The sequence below is a fragment of the Boleophthalmus pectinirostris genome, unplaced genomic scaffold (genome assembly GCF_026225935.1).
Source record: "Boleophthalmus pectinirostris isolate CB_2022bp ecotype Guang Dong unplaced genomic scaffold, ASM2622593v1 HiC_scaffold_17, whole genome shotgun sequence".
In the NCBI taxonomy this organism is placed as follows: Eukaryota; Metazoa; Chordata; class Actinopteri; order Gobiiformes; family Gobiidae; genus Boleophthalmus; species Boleophthalmus pectinirostris.
The window spans coordinates 8,932,879-8,955,968 of NW_026571115.1; the positions used below are offsets into that span (position 1 = coordinate 8,932,879).

At 38.6% G+C, this 23,090-nt stretch overlaps 1 protein-coding gene across 1 annotated transcript in view; it reads left to right on the forward strand.

Annotated features, from left to right (window-relative positions):
* cavin1a (caveolae associated protein 1a) overlaps positions 1-191 on the forward strand; it is a 7,623-nt gene extending 7,432 nt beyond the window's left edge. Inside the window, 1 exon segment of the mRNA XM_055152711.1 lies at positions 70-191. Within this exon segment, the coding sequence (XP_055008686.1) occupies positions 70-191 (122 nt within the window).
* Positions 192-23,090: the final 22,899 nt, after the last annotated feature.

Genomic DNA, 23,090 nt, shown 5'->3' on the forward strand with positions numbered 1-23,090 from the left:
AACTCCAAATGTTGTGCAGATTCTAATAACGACTTAACTGATGTATGCTGATGTATAAATCTGTGACAGAGTTTCGTGAGAGCGTGTGGCTGGCAGGTTGGACTCCCCCTCCCGGGTCTCCACACTCGGACATGTTACACTATCGGCATGTAGCAGAAATCCAAGCACAGACACAAGGCCCAGGGCCCTGAAGCGTTTGATGGCAGTGACTGGTCCACTCAGGTGCAGGAAGTGTGAGATACATTTAACAAGTCAGCAGCTTCTCTTCATAAGCTTTAAGTTTAGACTGTTTTGTTTTAATTCACTATGTTTCTGACAGATCTTGTAATAAGACTGTCTAAAGCAATGTTTCATTCATATATCTTCTTTTTTATTTAATCCATCTGAACCACCTCTTGTAGTTGTGACTGGCCCGGCCGGGGACACCAGTGGTTCAGACTGAGCAGCATTGTCCAATGGACGTATTTCAGATTTTTTTTTAAATGTGCAGAGAAAAGCACTTTGTGCGACTAATTACCTTAAAATATTTGTCATGACATTCTGCCTTTTCCAAATCGTTTTCAGTGTGAGTCATCCCAGACTAATGTTTAGAACGTGATTTTCCACATTTTAATCTGACGTGAGATTTTAATATCACAATGTATGTTTATTCATTATTTCATTATTTTGTAAAAGAATAGGTTGCATGCTAAATGATTATAGCACTCTTCAGCAGTCTAATGTAAGTCTAATGTAAGGTAACCTGCAGAGGTTTACATTAGTTGCAGCCCGATGACAAATTAACACTTTAGAGAAGTCAAATATTAACTGATAAACTCCTTTACAAAATGTCCATGTCTAAAGATGTTCGGCTTACACAAAACAAAGGAATTTAAGGAACATTTATCAAAAACAGCAGCACTATATGAAATACTGTTGACATTTAAATAAATCTCAGTTATTGGCAGGTGCTCAGGTTCCAGTTGCAGAGCATTGGGAGCAGGCTCTGGATGGTGAGGGATTGTGATGTATAAAGATAACCTGATCAGAAATGTCACAGGGTGATTCAAGTGTATTCGGTATACACTCTATAAGCCTTTATTTATAATTAAACCTGTATAATCGTTTTCTTTGACTTGTGAATTCTGTGGTTCTTTGTTGATCAGTTAGTTGGTATTCTGGGGAGATAGAAATCATAAAAGCACAAATGATTTTTTAACGTTTTAGTGGAAGTGCATGTAGAGTTTATAAGGATTTTGTAAAAAAAAAAAAAAAAAAACCCATAAGATTTATTTCTGGTAGAGGCTAAAAACAACAGATATTTGTTTCAGTGTTGAGTTGCCTCTAAAGATGCTCTGTGTAACTTAGTTTGTTTTATTTCTATGTTTTTATTGCTCAAATGCTGTGAAAAACATGCATTCCTACTAGGTGGGCTTGCCACATATCCAGCCTGTAACCTGGTGCTCATGTAAGAGGTCCACAATATATTAATTAAAGGCATAGTATCTGATTTTTATTGTTTTAAACATGTGATAAACAGAAGCTCATTTTAAACAGTTTGCACTGGTCCAAAGTTATTCCTCACTTGTCTTATGCATTTAGAGCATCCTAATCAGCTGCTTATATAATTTATCTGTACTGGGGCAAGACACGTTTTTTCCTGGTACAATGGTTTATTTTCATAGATCACATTATTTCTTGTATGTTTTTAATCTCACCCTGGCACTTCTAGTGTTACATCTCTCCTCACGGTTTCTTTCATGTTCCCGCCTCCGTCTTTAGCCCCTGATCTCCCAAACGCTGTGAGCTTCTTGTCTATTCTTAAGCTGTATGTAAGAAAGACACAGACACAGCAGTGCATTCTGTGAGCGTGTTAATTTGTAGAAGTGTGCATGGGCTCTAACTTTAAATATAGGTTAACGATGAGGTAATGGTCCAGGCGCGCTGTTTAAGGTTACACTCTTCAAAAGTTAAGTAACAAAAAAGCATGAAGTGAAGTTACCTCTCGCTCAATCCCAGGTTATTAGTGCATTTATTGCTGTGTCCTTGGGCAACACACTTCACCCAGCTTGCTTATAAATCAGTGTAGTGTTGTAATGCAGTGGTGGAACAAGTACTACATTTTGTTACTTAAAAGTGCACTATATAACTTTTTGGTTGGTGGTCCATCACGTGCTTGTTTCTATGGATATGTCATTGCTCTGCTTGGAATGTTCCACAGTATGACATTAAACTGCTCTACCTTACATTTATTCAATTACATGTGGTTTTATAGCTCAAAATACCTAGAAAGACAAGACATTCTGATTGTGAGCGGGGTCGCCTCTCCACAGAGCTGACCTGTAACTCGGTCTGGTTTGATCTCCCTGAAGATAGAAAGGTTTAATGCCATACTCTGAAACATTCCAGACAAATCAATATCATCTCCTTGAAGAAAACACATTTGGCAGACCCTCCACCATTAAAAAAACTCAAATAAACGTAAAATATCACATGAAAAGAATCAACTTACATAAAAGTATTAAAGTACCTGTCTAAAAATGTGCTTAAATAGTAAAAAGTAAACATATTTTGCCTACATTTTGAGGTCTTATAACGCTTGATGTAGTGATTTTGATAAAGATTTGTACACAATTTTGTTCAACAGAAATAACAGAGTTTTCCTAGCTGTCTTTATTTGAATATTTTTGTTTGCGCAAATTATGAATGTATTAAAAATAAACCTTCAGTCTTTTCACCGGGTCTCAAACTATAATAACAAAATACTTTTCAATCCTGTTCAAACATGTAGTGGAGTGGAAAGTACAGATAAATGCTCTCAAATGTACTGAAGTAAAAGTAAAAAGTATCCATATTGAAATGTATTGAAGCAAAGTATAGATACCTAAAATGTATACTTCTGCTTTGTTATGTTCCACCTCTGATGTTTTGTAAATGGGTGGTTGGTAGAAGAGGCTGCAGATTGCCATGTCTTTTGTGTCTGTCCCAAGGCAGATGTGGCTACGGTCTAAGCCAACCACTGACAAATTTGAATAGAAATGTTTAAATGTTTTTCCTTGTGCTAATATAATTGTCATAACCTTGTCCACATGGTTTATCTGTCAACATCTGAAAATAGACTTCTTCCGGTAACAGAATAGACTTAATATTGACACATACTTAATTATTTTTAGTCAGAGAGTCCTTGAGCTTTCATAATTAAACCTGCTGTTATGGGGGAACCGTCTCCCGTGGCAACAGCATGGCACAACATCAATGACCTGTTTTATCATATCTATATGCAGGGCAGTAGACAGGGGGGACAAATGGGTCTGTTGTTCTGGGCCCCAGGGTTTTAAGAGCCCCAAAATGGACCCTCTTCCTATACATTTATATTAGAGGGGGGCCCATATGAGACTTCTTGCCCCGGGCCCTGAATTTTCTGCCGGCACCCCTGTTTACATTGTGTCCCATTTATTTAGATCAATATTTCCAGAGTGTTTTTTCTCGGGGGTGGACGTTGCAGTGAGACTTATGAATCACTGTCTGTAAATGTTGATACAGATATGCTGTTTATTTAGGTTACCGTAAGTTTGAGATCATGGTGCAGGCTAATTTTGGCTGAGCTTTATAAAACAGGTGTTGCTAATGTACACATTGTATACTAGTGACGCAGGGGGTGGTCTACATGTATTTGTATCTGATGTAATATTCAGCACCATGGGGACACCATACACACATTAGCAAACACTGTCAAAACTCATCTGAAAACTAAAGAAAAAAATACAAAATAGATTTAAGCAACACATTTTCAGAAGCCTGTGATCAATTATAGTTCTGTTTAATAGTTTGATTTTTAACATAGTACCGTATTTTTCAGACTATAAGGCACACTTAAAATCCTTTAATTTTCTCAAAAAGCAATAGTGTGCTTTATGTATTAATTCTGGTTTTGCTTACTGATTTCGAACTAATTTTATGTTGAACACGGCGCTCAAAAATTTGTCAAAATATTTCAGGACGACTGATAAGCTACAAATCCACACTGCTTGATGGATTGTTGAAGTATTACAGCTACCATCAGCAGCACATCCTCTGTCACAGAAAGAACATCTATATTCCACTGAGTCGTGTCCTTTAGTCCGACAGGAGCTGATCGCATCAGTGCAGAAAGAGGGAGCTGTTTTTCAGTTTATGCAAATTAGTCATGTGGTTTTAAGTTTCATTTCTGTAAAACAAATGTGCGCAAAGCTGCATTAAACACATTATTACTCAATGTATATTTTAGTCCTCCTCGTAAAAAAGGAAATAAAAAAAAAAAACTTTAAATATTCACCCACATTCACATTCATTATCTACATTTACTAAGACAGGGAGGTAATTACGTCACGATCTGCCAATGGATCGTGGATGCCTGGGCTAAGGGATCATTCTCAAGGGTCGTCCATTTGTTTCGCTTAATGCATTTTATAATCTGGTGCACCTTATGTATGAAAATGGATGAGAGAGCTTCAGACACAGCAGTGCTTACATTTAGCCTCACATGTCCAATCATTAGCACTCCTATAAAATAAAAGAATAAAAGATCTTCTGTGTTCATTCATAGTGGAACAGGACACAAATCCCAAAACACTAGAGATTGGGTCTACGAGAATTTCTCCCATAATTTAAAATGAGTCATATCCTGTTTGCTGTATTGGGTTGTTTAATGCAAGATTGTCCTCCAGTTTTAATTTCATCAACAGTATATGAACATTATTGCTTCTATTAGGCTGTCGCTGCTAATGTCATCAATATTCCCTGGGGGTGTGAAGCTAACTGTAGGCACTGCTCTGCCTGAAGCTTTGTTGCTCAAATTAGACTTTAGACTGTAAATAAATTAGACTTTTTCTGAACTTTGCTTTAACTCAGTTTGACCATAAAGAATTGACTTATCTGAAACTACAACATGTGAGCTGATTTGTGCTGTCTCTCAAGTCTCTCACACATAAAATTGCAAAAACAGTTTTTCTGCAAGTCACTCTCACCTTTTGTTGAAAATCAAGCTCCTGAAAATCAACCCATTTTGCATTTTTCTTGTGTTTTCAAACTTGTATCTTATAACATGTTTGTCTGTGTTTGCAAATGCGTGCGTTGTGTCTGTCACCATGTCCTCGGTGTGATATTCGTTCTGGGTAAACATGCATTCCTTTGTTACTGTGCTTTCTCTTAGTGGGATACATTTGCATGTTTCCTTAATAAGAAGTTGGTTTGAAGAGGAACCAATTACAGTTTATGACTTTGACATTTCTGTGAGATCTTTCTGTACGGCACAATGGCACAGTGTATTTTGAAACTGTTAAAGGTGCTCTGTGTATCTTTAAAGATGCATTACTCAGCTTTTCTGATGGAGAGTCTACCATTAGCTCGTCTCCATGGAGATGTTACTGTTTTGTCTGGGATGTTCCACAGTATTGGATTAAACAAATATATCTTGTATTTATTAAATTTGAGGTGTTTTTATTTATCAAAACTGCAGTAAAACATGCATTCTTGCTGTGAATCACAGAACTGTAACTTTGCCTTGTCATATGACCTGCTTGTCTCCATGGAGATAGTTAAATTAAGGGCCTGTCCACACAGCAATGTTTTTTGGTCAAAACGGAGAAGCTTGTATTCGTTTTGGCCTTTCGTCCACACGGAGCCGGCATTTCAGGTGGGCGAAAACTGAGTTTTTTGAGAACGGGTTCCAGAGTGGAGAAATCTGAGGTCACAACCCCGTCATCGTCAGGGTCCTCAAAACCACAAGAACGTTGCCAAAATGGGACAGGTGTTGTAGCCTATGGAGCCACTCCTGACACCCAGCCAAGACACGCTGTTAGCACTAATGCTAACAACAGAATACGCACATGGATCAATAACAAAGATTACGCACGAGTAAATAAACTGTTGGATTTTGAGACCAAGTTATTCTAATAATTCTCATCCAAATCTTATGGCTAAAAACAAAAACTTATGTTTAACTTTTGCAAAACAAAACAGCTATATTTCTGGGATACATCTAAAATAGCCTAAATTACCTTAAAGTTTAAAAAAAACAGTGATGAGATATGCATTATTAAATATTATTATCATTGTTAACAGCGCCACATACAGGTGTGGCATATGTATTACATCGTTTTCACTCCGTGCTCCATAGTCGTCTGGACGTGAATATTTATTGATCCAACACGTGTAGATGCACATTTTTTTCAGCCTGTAAAAGAAGAAATTTAGGACCGTTGTCGTGTGGATGCAGCCTAAATGCCATCCTGTAGAACTTTCTGGGGAAAAACAATACCATCTACATGGAATCAAGCAGGTGGTAGACTCTCTACCAGAAAAGTTACACAGTGCACTTTGAATGCTTCTTGTCTCCATGGAGATGTTATTGCTGTCCTAAATTTTCTACAGTATAGCCATTAAATATATGTGTTTTTTATTTATTCAATTGGAGTTGTTTAATTACTAAAAATAGGCTACACCGAAAAAAATTAACGGGGTCACCTCTCCACAGATCTGACGTGCAACTTGTTTTAATCGCGTCACTTGTTTGTATTCACAGAGATATGTTTAATGCTGTGGAACATCCATCGCACAAGTAATAACACGTCAAGTTAGTCAGTCCTCTCCTGTTTAGAATGAAGTAGAGATTTATAAATACAGACACAATTTATGTATTAAACAAACAGCAGAGGTGGTTTCTTGGCTGTGAGCTCATTGTCTTTGACGGGTAATAAATAGGCCTGACTTAAGTCTTGCTTTTTAAGGAGCGTCAGATACAAATGTCCCATGTGTTCTTTAGAGCTTTTCAAAGTGGTGAATCATAACTGTTAGATTCCTCACAGCAGCTGGACACGACCCCAAGGGAAGACACATGGACAGCTCCGCATGCTCCTCTCGCCTTTATTTATTTTACTCCAGGGATCTCTGTATGAGGTCTTCTTCTTTAAGCCCTACATGGCTGAGTGATATCATACAATCTACACACAGGGTAGCATTAACTTACATTAATAACATAACAATAACAATAGCATTTAAATATTATACTCTGTTAGTTAATTCAAAAAAGCTGATGAGACATATACAGAAGAGAAACTTGTTGTGTACACTTTCTATCACGAATATGTAAGGTGGATTTCTTGTGTTTACTCTATATTTTTATTAATTATTTTATTATGAACTTCATGAACCTCAGCAAAAACATTTATGGACAAGTTTTGGCACATTTCTGGGGGATTACAATTTATTTCTGTCTCCCTAGTGGTACATATAATCCTTTGCCGTTCCAAGTTTTACAGTAGATCATTTCTCCTGCTATAGACCTTGGAGGCTTAATAACAGATTATTCCTTGTTTAGACATTAAGTTAAAGCCAATGTGTACTTCCTAATTACATAGTACGAACTTTGATCTTACATCTAGGGCTGTAAGAACAAGAACAAACTTCTTATGAGCTCAGACATTTCATACTATTCATGCATTTCTGTTCCGCTGCCAGATCATCCTAAGCCCCTCCACCCACAGCTGTTGCAATGTTGTTACTATGGAGATTATGAAGAGTACAGCACAGTTGTTATAACTATTAAAACACAATCAGAGCAAGTGTCGGCCAGTCGTGTAAGAATAAAGTTCTGCTCGGCTGATGTGTCAAGAACAAGCTGTAAGAATTACAGAACAGAGGCTCTTACAGATAAGAGCATAAGAGTGTGAAAGGTGCAAAGTTTTCCTTTTGAAGTATGAACTGATTTCCGTTTATAATTTTCTGTTTTGACTTTCGTCTTGAACTTTGTCTCAAATGATTTACATCTCAAACAGTGCTTTTACTAATACTAACTGATTTTTAGGAGTACCCCAAGGCTCAGTACTTGGACCACTTCTTTTCTCCTCTTTGCACACAAAGTTTTTCCGCAATTTCCTCTCACATTTCCAGACAAAGACTAATTTCCTGTTTTGACTGTTTTTTGTGGAAAATGTGGCTCCACACTTAATCTTGTACTCTGCTTGTTTGAGTAAAAAAAAAAAAAAAAAAAAGTTACAAAAGGTCCAGTTCTTTTCATTAAATGAAGATCTTTATGAAACAAAGTTGAAATATCGTTTATAGACTTTATAAAATGTTACATATCCTGTTCCTGTTATTGTGTCCTTGGGCAAGACACCTAAATGAATCTGCCTAAATGAATGTTTGTGACTCTTGTGAGTTTTAAGTCATGTTATAATGTTGTTCCCTCATCATAAACATACCTGGAGTTGTGTTTTATTTCAGTCACACATGTGGTGACTGAAATCAAATCCTGGTTGAATGTCTGTCTACATCTCTAAAGCTCAAAATGCTCTGTTTCACCTTGTGACATCATGAAGCAGTAGTTTTAAAGTTAACAGATACCATATACCTTCTGTTGGATAAAGAAATTATTCCAGTGAAAGTGTATCCAGTTTTAAAAACAGTGGAGCACTTCCTGTATTACCACATGGCATCACAAGGTGGAACAGAGTGTTTTCAGCTTGAGAGAAGAACCAATAAAAGCTGAATTTTTGTGTTAAACATGTGTGAATGAAACAAAACACAACACCATCTATGCCTGTGATAAGGACACAACATGGTAACACAAATTATAAAGCAAACAAAACCTCTGGAAGCCATTTTATCTCCTGTTTTGCAGCTGTTTAGTGCTGGATTCGTATGTTAGAATGCGTGAAATGTGGATTTACTGAGTTTGAGATTTTTGTAACAGCATCTCTGATATTAGCACCAATACGCTTCATGCACTAAGAGGACACCAGCAACTCGTGCCCATATAACAGCTCATAAACACGATCTGAAATGGCAGTTCTGTGAATGGGGGTCGAAGAGGTGAGAGCTTTGAAGGGCTGTGGTGGAGCCAGACTAATCCGTGTTACTCCAGGGCTTGCATTGTCACCCCTTTTTGGTTTTGGTAAATGACTCGAGCATTACCTGCTTCTAACGATGCCAACACAACTGAAAACTTCATGATATGCAGTGGTGGAGCATAAAATAAAAGAAGTAGAAGTACTTAAAGGTGCATTGTGTAACTTTTGTGGTTGGGGTTTTGTCACCTGCTTGTTTCCATGGCTATGTCATTGCTCTGCTTGGAATGTTCCACAGTATGACATTAAACAGCTTTACCTTACATTTATTCAATTGAAGGTGGTTTTATAACAAAAAAAAATACCTAGAAAAACAAGAATTCTGACTGTGAACGGGGTTGCCTCTCCACAGATCTGACCAGGTCTGGTTTGGTTTCCATGGAGATATGAAAGTTTAATACCATACTGGTAAAAATTTCAAATGTCTGCACTTTTACTTAAGTAACAAAATTGAGTACTTCCACCACTGCTTATATGTTTAATTAAAGTCTAATCTTGTTTACCCAAGTGGATATTGTAGGGCTATGTGTTGGTGTGAGACAGGACGTTTGCGTGCCTGGAATCTGGGTGTGTTTGGACTTCATTCAAGGACGGTGATAGTCAGAGCCTCTCAGTTGCACACCCTTTATACACTAGCATCACAGCCAGACTGGCCCAGTACCACAGAGAAGGCTCTAGTTGCTGAAAAAGAATTTGAATACAGATTTCTAAGATTATTTTGGTCAGATATTTTTACTTATTGTCAAGATTTACTCAAATATACTTTAGTTTTTTCTTTTTTTTTTTGTAATCAGTGTTGACCGCTGGTATCCGTGAGAGTGGCTGGGCGCTCCCTTAGAGATAGGGTGAGGAACTCAGTCACACAGGAGGAGCTTGGATTAGAGCAGCTGCTCCTCCACGTCGAGAGGAGCCAACTGAGGTGGCTCGGGCATCTGTTCAGGATGTCTCCTAAAGGAAGTTTGGGAGTCCATGCTTAGACTGCTGCTCCTGCAACCCAGCCCTGAATAAGCAGAAAAAAATGGATGGATGTAATCAAAGTATTGATACTTTGCAGTGACATCAAGCTGGGAGTGTTGCATGTATTACAGTTAGAGTACAGTTGTCATGGTGACACAAGGCCTGGCTAAAAGACCACAAGGCATGGTTTTAAGCTTGCCTGAAAACATATTATAAAAAGTTATTATATATAATATAAACTTATTATAAAAAAAAAATAATACAGCATTCGTGGTCCTGTTTTGGTGTTTGATTTTCAACAAAAAGGTGAGAGTGACTAACTGAAAAATTGTTGGCTAATGTTGTCTGACAGACTGTCATGTTATTCAGAAGGACTTGTTTAACGGCACAAATCAGCTCACTGTTCAGATATGGTTAAAATAACGCTCAAATAAAAGTCTAACTTGAGTGACAGAGATTCAGACAGAGCAGTGCCTACGGTTAGCATCACACACGTAAGGAATGTTGATGGCATAAGCTGCAAAGTATCAGTAAAATGCATTCATAATAAATAAGCTGCACATTACTTTTCTAGATGCTTAAATTACTTTACAATTTGTGCTTTATTCATATCACACACACCTTAAGTTAAGCTGCACAAAATAGACATGGTGGGTGAAGTGTCTTGCGTAAAGGTGCACTGTGTCACTTTTCTGGTGGAGTGTCCATCACCTGCTTGTTTCTGTGGATATGTCATTGCTCTGCCTGGAATGTTCCACAGTATGACATTAAACAATTCTACCTTACATTTTATTGGTCAAAAAACCTGGAAAAACAGGCATTGTGACTGTGAGTGGGGTTGCCTCTCCACAGATCTGACCTGTAGCCTGATCTGGTTGGTCTCTATGAAGATAGAAAGGTTTAACACCACACTGTGAAACAATCCAGACAAAGCAATAACATCCCCATGGAGAAAAGCATGTGATGGACCCTCCACCAGAAAAGTTACACAATGCACCTTTAAGGACACAACATCCGCCTCACTGTAGCACGTGGTATTCCCGGCAGCCTCTCATCCATGCAGTTCATCTTTCACACACTCCAAAGCTGTTTCTCAGGCACTGCTTTCCTTACACAGAGGGGAGTTAAAAAGCACTTAGACAGCCCCTTTAGCTCAGAGCTCCAAACACTTTTGACTGGCAAAGCTGAATTAGAAATGTGATTCATTCAGGGCACATGCCACTAACAAGCCGCCCCCTGGGAATCGTCCCCTCAGCCCACCACTGTACAGTACTCAGAGTTTTTCCATTTCACAACATTATTACTGTAAGTGTCCCATTGTTATCGTGACCGTTATTATTGGATACAGAATATAGACTAGCGTTCGACTCCATCTGGTGGCTGAATTATGTAATAGTCATAATGTATTTTATATTTTAATTACTTTTCAAGACTCTTTTGTTCACCTTGCAATTAGAAAATATGATTCAAAGACATAAAATAGATAATAACGAACACTTTTTTAGTTCTGTGTTTGTCTCTGTGGAAATGCCATTGCTCTGCCTGGAATGTTCCACAGTATGGCATTAATCAGATATATTCAATTACATGTGTTTGTTTTGTTTTGTTTTGTTTTTTGCTAATACAGAAAATGCAAGAAAAAGTGTGGATTCATGCTGTCACCTTTCCATAGATCTGACTTGTATCTTGGCCTGATGGTGTCACCTGCGTTTGATATTGCAAATAACATTACCAGAAAAGCAAAAAGATCTCCATGGAAACATTAACCTACACCAGAAAAGTGACATAATGAACCTTAAAAAATACAGTGATTATTTTATTTTTTTTTTTTTCTCTCAGATGTGAGTATGATAAATTCTTCTAATGATTAGATTATTAACACTTACTGCATTAACAGAGCAGCTTGATCCCCATTTCTGCTTTTGGATTTTTTGCTGTTGTGGTGTCCTTATGCAAGACACTGTCCAACATTACCTATATGAATGTATCAATATCAACATTTTGGTAGTTTTCTTATAGGTAGTTCACGATATTCAGATTTTGCTTTCATGTGGCATTAACATTGACTTTTTGTGATCTGTCCTATCTCACCACGTATTCCAAATTGTGAATGAACACATTAAGAGTTTTATGAAGCAAGACTTTGATGTTAATTACAGCTCTTGTCATCTCTCCATCTGACCACAGGGGGGGGCCGTTAAACCCTCTGGACCCTTCTGCTCGTGTCACTTTATCCCCTCAGTGATTCAGTGTTCTGGCATGTCCCAACTTCTGCCAGTGCACCCACGGGTATCCTCCTCTCACCCCTCTCCATCTGCGCCATTATAATTCACAACCAATATCAACTATCACGAGTCTAAAATACTCAAATAAAAGTTACCTCAAGTGGATTACTGTATTTACACTCTGCTATGCTCATTAGTCATTCACTCATTCACTGTAAATGTGCGGGTAGCCTTCGAGCTTTCAAACACCTATATGTGCAGACGCTATGGGCAAGGGAGGAGAAGTGACATGCCCAAGAGCACAAAAATAGCATGCATTTTCCAGCAGCTATGGCCACACCTCTTGTCTTGATCAGTCTATGTCGTCTGATCTCAGAAGCTAAGCAGGGTTGGGCTTGGTTAGTATTTGGATGGGGGACCACTGGGAATACCAGGTGCTAGAGCCAGTGACTAGTGCAGACTATTGGTGTGTCCATAGGCAAGACACTTTACTCACCTTAACTGGTATTAATGTGGTATGTGTGTGTTGTAGTCAGATGGAGCAACTACAACTGTAAATGCAACTTTATTTATTTAAAAACCATAACAGCAGATTGACATCTTCACTTCCATTAGTCTGTAGTAGTAGTAGCTTGCAACAGTAGTTTGATGTTTTTTTTTTTTTTTGTAGTACTCAAGTACTTAATTTAGCTTCTTAAGTAAAAGTACACACACATAAAGATATATTTTAAGGTGTTCCTCACCTTTTACGATGATTGGTCTCTCTCACCCTCTTCCAGCTCAAACTTGAGACAGAAACTAAAATTAAATGTGCTAAAAAATAGGTACTTTTACTCCACTAAATTTTACATCTGGACTGAAAAATACTTTTCATTTCAGATCTAAAATGTAGTGGAGTAGAAAGTACAGATACATGCTCTCAAATGTAGTTAAGTAAAAGTAAACAGTATCCACTGTATAATTTACTTAACTAAAGTACCAATACCTAAAAATTGCACTTAAGTATTGTACTTTTACTTTTGTACTTTGTTACCTTCCACCATTGTTTGATTTGTTAACCTGCCCAGGTAGTGCACATGGAAACTAAATCTGATGTAAAAAAGCAATTTTTTTATGAGGTTCATGTGTTTGCAGATCTTTCAGGTTAAAATAAACCAATCAACTAAACTAAATCACCTCTGAGTGAGTGAATAATGCACAAAATGGTGACTTTGAGTGTTAGGAAAAGTGCTATGTATGAAGAAAGCATTGGTATTAATTTATTAACAATACTGTTAATACGGACAAGGAGAAATTTCACTTTGTCAAAATGCTGGTGGACACTTCCTTATATCTGTCTGCAGGAAGGAGCTAACTAACTACTCTGAAACTAACACACCTACTTGTTTACAGTTTCTGTTAGTTAGTTAGTTAGTTAGTTAGTTAGTTAGTTAGTTAGTTAGTTAGTTAGTTAGTTAGGGTTATTGACCTGTACTGGGTGTGGTGTCTAATTAACAGTTCAGGGCCATAATGGGTGCTCCCTCACCTCTGGACCTGACCTGGCTACACCTATTTTTCTCTTGTTTGTTTTGAATTAGGTTTGAGGATGGAGTTGTAAATAGGACTGTTAATACTTTTATATTGCTACTACTCCACTGACTACGACTATTACTGCGACTGTGATGAAGTACAATCTAATGTAGCTGCCACTACTACTGTTACCTACTATTTCTACTACTAGAACAAAAAACTACTGACTGCTGCCACCACCACTAATACTGTTACTACTACTACTGTTAGCACTATAGCCTCTTTAGAGCCTCAGCCCCTTCAGTCCTCAGTGAGTGGAAAGATATCTGGCAGGCTCCACATTTCACTGGGGCATGTCAGTGTCTATGTAGAGCCCCAGTACTTAGCAAAGGAGTGGTGCCCTGGCCCCCACTTCAAGTCTGTCACTTCGGCCTGTGATGATATAGTATTGATTTGGTATTTGTTTGAAGTCACAAGTAATACCAGTATCCAAAAATGCAGCTCTGACCGTGTATGGTAAGATATTGGTGACAGCTGAGGATACTGCCAAGTTATTTGTTGTTAAAACCCAATATGTGTGTAGATGAGGTTACAGTCTATGAGGGGTGGGCAGTAGTGAAATAAATATTGTCTAGTTAAAATATTTAAACAATATTACGTAAATCCATCAGAAATGTGTCAAATTTTAAAACATGTCTCAAATATATTTAAATAATTGCCTAAAACTTTTACTTAAAGGTGCACTATGTAACTTTTTGGTGGGGGGTCCATCACCTGCTTGTTTCAATGGATATGTCATTATTCTGAATGGAATGTTCCACAGTACGACATTAAACCATAGACTGTATTAAGAAGTGGACTAAGTGAGCTTACATTTATTCAGTTACAGGTGGTTTTATAGCTCGAATATACCTAAAAAATAAGTAAATAAACAGGCCTTCTGACTGTGAGCGGGGTTGCCTCTCCATAGATCTGACTTCTAAACTGGTCTGGTTTGGTCTCCATGATGACAGAAATGTTTAATACCATACACAAAGCAATAACATCTCCATGAAGAAAAGTATTTGACGCATCCTCCACCAGAAAAGTTACACAGTGTATCTTTAAATGGTAATCTATGTACAATATTGCGTACTAGCAGCAGTTAAGCATTGGCGTTGTATTCTCCTCATACTGAAATACCTGTCATAGACGTCTCCATCCCTGCAGCAGACAGGAGAGGCCAGCTGGGACTGCGCTCTGGACAGAACTGCTGCTTCTTGGCTCCTCCACAGAAATGTGTCCTCATTCCACATCACACATAGTCTGTCCCTCAGCCCAGATTTGCAGACACGCACTGAGACCATGCTGTCCTTGTGATAGAAGAAAGTTGACTAATTAGCTATTAAAGGTCCTATATTACACAAATTGATTCCTGTAAACTTTAAGCCACGTTGTAATGCTGTTACATCCTCGAAAACAAACCTGGAATTGCTTTTTGTTTCATTCACACATGTTTGACTTATCCTGCATTATTAGTCTGTCTACATCTCCAAAGATTAAAATGCTCTGTGTTCCACCTTGTGATGTCATGAAGTGGTAGTTTTTAAGTTAACAGCTACTTTTTACTTTAAGTTGAGTAGAGATTGGCAATTCCAAGGCTGAAATCATCCAAATGATTCTTGTGAAGGTGTTTGGCGTTTAAAACCACAGTGGAGCGATTCCTGTATTGATGAGAAAACAACATTATAACATAGAGAAAATAGCCTATATGATTCCTTTAAGTCTTTTTTTTTTCACAATAAAAATGCCTGTAAATGAATGAATGCAGGGTAGATAGAAGTTTAGTGCCATACTGTGGAACATTTCTGGCAATAACATCTCCATAAAGACAAGCACATAGCTGACCTTTTACTAGAAAGGTCATACAGTACACCTTTAAAGTACTGTCTGGTAATAATGTTGAAAGAACTCCTAACTCGAAAAGACAACAGTTAGTATAACTATATAAATAAAAACAGGACAGTTTTGGTCCTATATAAAATTTATGCATTGTCATAGTGGAGGCCTGTCCCAAAAATAAGCATAGTCCAATTAATAATGTCCAGACTTCCCACTCCCCAGACACTTCCCCCAGCTGGAGGGGGAATGCCACATAGGTCACTTCCTGCCACATAATCCCCCTGTGTCCTAAACCGGCCCGGGACCAACACCCAAAAGGAACACCCCCCAGAGAGACGTGCTTTATCACTGACAGTAAACAGGAATCAAGTAGAAACAGTGAAGTGGCACACTTGAACTTTTTGATAGACAATCTGTTATCTGTTTGTATTGATTGAGACTGAAAATGTTCTTCTGTTCTGTGTCAGATCTGTATAACAAACATTTCAGCTACAAAAACACCTCTAACTGAATCACTAGATTACACATATCACATATATCCAATTAGTTTTCTTTGTGAATGAATAAAATTTGTCTAAGTCTAAGATTAATTTTCACCATCTCCCCATGCCCCTACTGGTACAAGACACACTTTAAATATTTTAGCGCCAATATGGACTATTTAGTTTGTGAAAATGTGTAGAAGGTAAACCCTTTGTGCATTTGTGGACAGGCTCTGTGCTTTTCGATCAACTGGATGTAACAAAAATTTGTTGGGCTTGTTCCGCTGTTGTGTTGGTTCTCTTTATCTGTGTGAGTGTTTCCTGTCTCCATGAGGACATGCAAGCACCCTCCACCATAAAAGCTACATAGTGCACCTATAACTTGGATTCACTCTGATACTTTTGGATCCTCACCAAATGATTAGACAGATGAAAGCCTTTATGCAGCCCGTTGTTTTGACATTGGCCTGAAATAAAAATACTTGTCTCGTCTGCATGCTCCATAATGTGATAGTGTCATATTCGTTGTGTGCTTCAGGAGCAGACTGGTCTGTAGTCTGGTTTCTGGTCTCTCGTCTCTGGTGCTGTCTCTGGTCTCTGGTCTGGTCTCAGGTTGTTCTCTGGTCCGGTCTCTGGTCTCTGGTCTGGTTTCAGGTCTGGTCTCTGGTCCGGGCTCTGGTCTCTGGTCTCTGCACAGGCTTGTTCCTTCTGTCATCTCTCTCTGAGTTATATACTGAGGCTGAGAGCATGCCAGGACACTTAGTATGGATTCCCTCTGGATTACATTTTGCACACACAAGTATGTTTGTAGCTATAAATATGGGGAATACTACTTATATTATGTTATCAGCATCGTAAACAGCCGGGATAACAAGGTTTAACAGACATTTATTTATTGACTAAATGCTTCCTGCTTTGAGTGTGAGGGCTAAGGATGATTTTGATACTACAGCTTTTAAGTATCTGCCAAAACTTAATAACAACCAATAACAGTGCAGTAACAAAAAACTTATTTCCTTTAAACAAAAATAAAATGGTACAAAACTAATTTAAATGTTATGTAGCTGTTATTTATCTCTCAAGTCAGTACAGAACAACATTGTGTAAATAAAAGTTCAAACATTATGAGACTTTCTGGGCAAAAATAAGACCAGCAAAGAGTCTTTTTATGTCAATATATGTCCAACCAGGATATCTGCTGAACCAATAATACTACTATAATTTGCTTTTAACATATTTCAGTTTAAATCTTCCATTCACTCAGATGGAAAAGTAGAAAAGCTGTTACATGTTCAGTTACATCACATGATTTGGCTCAAGCGCTTCACTCAGAGCTGTAAAAGGAAACTCTGTGTCCTTGGACTAGACCTGGACCAGACCTGGACTATACAGGGACCACACCTGGACTTTATCTGGACTAGACCTGGACCTAGAACTGAATCAGACCTGGACTAGATCTTTGAGTGTGCTTTGAGTGCCTTGAAGGTGGAAAAGCTCTTAAAAAAAAAAGTGACTATCTACCATTTACCATAGACCTAGACCAGACTTGGACTAGACCTGGACTAGACTTGTAACAGACTTAAACCAGACTGGTACTAGACCTGGACTAGACTTGTAACAGACTTAAACCAGACTGGTACTAGACCTGCATGAGACCTGGACTAGACCTGAACTAGACCTGGCCTAGACCTGGGCCACATCTGCACCAGACCTGGACTAGACCTGCACCATACCTGGACTAGATTTTTAACAGACCTGAACCATACTGGGACTAGACTTGGATTAGACCTAGGCCAGACCTGCACCAGACCTGGACTAGACTTGGAACAGACCTGAACCAGACTGGGACTAGACCTAGGCCAAACTTGCACCAGACCTGGACTAGACCTGCACCACACCTGGACTAGATTTGGAACAGACCTGAACCAGATTGGGGCTAGAACTGGACTAGACCTAGGGCAGACCTGCACTAGACCTGGACCTAGACCTGGACTAGACCTGTCTTAGACCTGGCTTAGATCTTTGACTGCTTTGAATATGGAAAAGTCCTATATAAAATGTGACTACCATTTACCATAGACCCAGACCAGGCCTAGACTAGACCTGGTCTAGCCCTGCACCAGACCTGGAATAGACCTGCAACCTAGACTAGACCTATACTAGACCTATCTTAGATTTTTTTAGTACCTTGAAGGTGGAAAAGCCTTATATAAAAATGTGACTATTTACCATTTATCCTCGACCTATTCCAGACCTGGACTAGACCTGGACCAGACCTGAGCGGGGGCAGGGTAGTCAGTGGAAAAGGGCTTCCCCATTCATGTTTGTGTGTGGGATTTCACAAGTGAGTCAGAATCACGGAGCTCCCTTCCTGCGCTGAGAGGCGTGTGTGGACTGTGCAAATAGAGCCTCTTTGACTGAATACGTGCTCAGAGCCCTCAGGATTTCCATGACATCATCACACCGGTCGTAGGTTTTCCAGTGATGCCTAAAACAGTTCATTATCCACACAAAATTAAAGGGTCCATATTACACTATTTTCAAATCTATGTTATAATGTTGTTTCCTCGTCAAAACCATACCTGGTGTTGTGTTTTGTTTCATTCAAATGTTTGGGTAAATGTGCGTTATTGGGCTGTCTACACAATGAGCAAAGAAATGTTGAAACAATGTCTTTTTGTCATTTTTGTATGTCCAATCTCAGTTCAGGTGCAAACTGTGATGCCAGATGACGTCTTTTCCAACGTTTTCTGAATGTCCAGTATTGATGTTTGTTTTTCCTTATAGTGATGCAGAAAAGAGTGTGCCACTGTCAACTAATAATGTTTTATGTTGAGAGCAGGATTCAAACCACCAACCTTCAGATCAGTGAACAAGCACACTACCAGCTGAGCTACACTGCCCCTGACCAGTGCCACCCTTTTAGATTGTCTTTATGGTTGAACTCATAGGCCCATAGAAACAAATTGCATTTCCAAATAAATAAACATACATAAATTTGTTAATTAAACCGATAACAAAATATCATGTACTCAAATTAATCATTAATAATGAATCTTTAAACACAAATATTCAAAATTATTCATAATTTGAATGAATGCTATTTGTCATTAAAAATAAGTATTCATTAATAACATCATTTTCCTGCACCAGTGTTAGACGTCCCCATGACATCCAAAAAAGTCACCTACTCCGCTGTTCAAATGTTTAACTGCATACTGATGTCCAAGTGGGATCATAGTTAGACGTCCAAATCATGGGCATCATTTGCACGTCATTTAGTAGTGCAGAATTGGTCTTGGACCACCGGATGCAATATAGACACGATCTGCATGTCCATAAGACGTCTAATGTTTAGTGGGTACATTTCCAAAACTGAAAATGCAAAATAACAGCTACCAGTTACCTTTACTTCAGAAGAGATAGGTAATTTTGGGTTTGAAATCATCCAAACGATTCTAGTGAAGGTGTATAGAGTTTAAAAACATAGTGGAGCACTTTCTGTGTTACCACATGACGTCACAAGGTGGAACAGAGTGTTTTCAATTTGAGAGAAAAACCTGAATATGCAGGGTTCATGTGCCAAACCTGTGAATGAAACAAAACACAACTTTGGTTATTTTTTTAAATGAAGAAACATCATGATAACAGATCAAAAAATTGCGCTATAAAGGACTTTTATTAAGTCTGTAAGATAAAATATACGATTAATTAACATGTAGAACTGCAGCTGGCTTCAGTGTGGCCTGGATCACTTAACCACATCTTGTACTTACTTCATTCTACTTCGTAATACTTGGAGCTAAAACAGTACTTAAACTTCCACCTCCATCAAAGTGGTCTCTCCTTCACAGGATTAGATGGCTTCACGTGTTGAACCATGGCACATGTTTCACCATACCAACCAAACACCCCAATATAAACAATCTTAATATAGACGGGGGCATTCGTCACGGCAACTATCAACAACTCTCCCTGTTCACGGCCTTATTTTAGCTTGTGTGTACAATTTGGCCCTATGAAGCCTGTGGTGTTCGTTGACACATGTGTTGCTGTCCCATGTTAGTATAGTGGGCTAAGGGTCAGATTATACCCCATTGTGGAGATGTAGTGAACAGATGCAGCTGCTCCAATGACTCACAGCAGAGACCTCTCATCGCCCGCTCCAAAAGGAAAGGCATGTATCTGACCCCCGCGCGATTAGCTATAAGTGAAATGTCGCCATGCGTGCACCTATTAATGCACAGAGATTTGGTAGCAAAGCAAAACATTGTAATTCACTCCCGGGATTTAAGTTTAGAATAGGAAGAGATTTGCTTCAGCTGTTTCCGCTGTGCAGCTCCGTCTTTACATAAGATCTATATTTATGTCTCGATACTGATATCAATGTGTCAGTAAGGCCATCAATATAGATATTTTAATGACTTCATGCATTTAAAACTGCACTACTTTTCCATTGTGGAGTTTGCATGTTCTCCTTGTGTCTAAGTGTGTTTTCCCCATAAACCCAAAACATGCCCTAAGACTCTTTACTCATGGTTGGGACAGAATGTTTGAAGACATTTGGATCAGTTTTGTCATTTCTTTTGATTTTAAGGAAATTAATCCACCGTTTTTACACGCTGTTGATATTGAGAATCTGTAGATACTAAATCCATAGTGTCGGAATTGTATCAGAACTGAAAAAACTGGATTGGTGCATTCCTACCCAAGACTAGCTCAACATCTGGAAATGGGTTCACTGCTTATGAGGAAATGACCCAGTAACACTGAAGGATGGGTCAAATGCAGAGAACAAGTTTCCTTGTAGGGCCAATGATGTGTACCATAATCTTACCTGGTTATCAGTGAGATGTTTTTGCTTTTCTTGTAATTTTCCAGAGTGTGCCATGAGACTATATTTCCATAGAGGCAAGCAGGTTAAATCATAAATCAGATTTTTGAATAGATAAAAAACTCCCCTCTTCACGACAATGGTCCGGTCTGAGCCGAAAGGCAAAGCTCTTGATTTACCGGTCAGTCTATGATCCTACCCCCACCTATGGTCTTGAGCTCTGTGTAAAGACCTAAAGGACAAGATACAAGCGGCCAAAATGAGTTTCCTCCGCAGAGTGTCTTGGTGTGCCCCTAGAGATATGGTGAGGAGCTCAGTCACACAGGAGGAGCTCGGAGTAGAGCCACTGCTCCTCCATGTCGAGAGGAGCTAGGTGAGGTGGCTCGGTCATCTGTTCCGGATGCCTCCTGGGTGCTGGGAGGTGTTCTGTACCACCACCAGAAGGAGGCCCCGGGGAAGACCCAGGACACGCTGGAGGGACAATGTCTCTTGGCTGGCTTGGGAACACTTTGGGAACATCCCCAGAGGAGCTGGAGGAAGTGTCCGTTGTGAAGGAGGTCTGGGAGTCCCTGCTTAGACTGCTGTGCCGCGACCATGATGGATGAATGGATGGGAAAAAAAACTTCTGGGACTAAACAAATTGCTAGATAGATATGTGTAATGTACACTGTGGAACATTTCTGGCAAAAAAAAAAAGAAAATCTTGTCCATGGAGATAAGCAGGTGGTGATCCCCACACAGACACATCACATTGTTCACTTTAGTTTTTGTCAGCACCTCATGACATACATAATGTGTTTTTCTATGGAGATGTCATTGCTCTGCCTAGAATGTGCCACATATATGATATTAAACAGCTCTACCTTACATTTATTCAATTACACATGACTTTATAGCTCAAAAATACCATTTTGACTGGTATGGTCTCCATGAAGATTGAAAGGTTTAATGCCATACTATGAAACATTAAAGACAAAGTAATAACACCTCCACAAAGAAAAGCATTTGACAGACCCTCCACCAGAAAAGTTTCCTTTAAACGCTTTACTACTTACTACAACATTTAGCAGTATTTCTCCAGTATTTGCTCCATTTGTGTATTTACCCAGGTCTTACAAACAGCCTTTTTAATCGCATGTCCTTATTTGTACTTTTCTGTGCGAGTTACCACATAAATGACGTCTTGGGAGCAGTGAAGTTCCATTAGCTACGCGGCTACACTAACACACCTCATGTTGTTGAAAGATGCTTTGAGCCCACTCCCCTGGCACCTGTCTGTAAAAAGCACATACAGGACTTTTCCATTCCTGTCAGAGCTGGAAACAAGTCTGGAGTAAAGGGAATGTTCTGTTACTTCAAAATACTTCCAAGTATCCTTCCAAAATATGTACTACATGTTAATGACTGAGTTAAGTTGAGTGGTGTGCTCTCATTGTCATCACTGCTGTACCTACTATTTTAAAGCTACTACTACGACTACTACTACTGCTGCTGCTACTACTACTACTACTACTACTACTACTACTACTATTACTACTATTACAGTTGCTACTACTTTTATAACAACATCAACTTCTACATCTACATAAATTCTACTAAAATTGCTACTATTTCTATAACACCAACTTTTACTACTACTACTACTACTACTACTAATACTACTACTAATACTAATACTACTACTTTTGTTACTACTAATGTTACTACTGCTACTATTGCTTCTATAAAAACAGAAAATGTAGTAGCAGCAGTAGTAAATGTAGATGTTGTAGTACAAGTTGTTGTTGTAGTAGTAGTAGTAGTAGTAGTAGAAGTAGTGGTGGTAGTAGAAGTAGTAGAAGTAGTGGTAGTAGTACTAGTTAGTAGTAGTTAGTAGTAGTAGTAGTAGAAGTAGAAGTAGTAGTAGAAGTAGTAGTAGTAGTAGTGGTAGTAGTGGTATTAGTAGTAGTACAAGTGATAGTAGTAGTAAGTAGTAGTTAGTAGTAGTTAGTAGTAGTAGTAGTAAGTAGTAGTAGTAGTAGATAGTAGCAGATAGTAGATACGAGCTTGATGACACAGCACACACAATTCAGTCAATAAAATGTAGTACTGTACATACTTTGGAAGTACTTTGAAGTATTTTGAAGTTTTATGTGTAACTTATAAGTTTTTGGTTTAAGTCTGGTTAAGGTTTAGTTTAGTTCTGGTTTAAACCTGATTTAGACTGAGTTTAGGTGTAAAAGTATTTGTTTAAGTCTGGTATAATTTCCCACCAACAATACATGTATTTACTGCAGTATCCTGAGTTGCTATGGAAACATATTAGCATAAAACTGCGATATTTCCTTGTTATGTCATG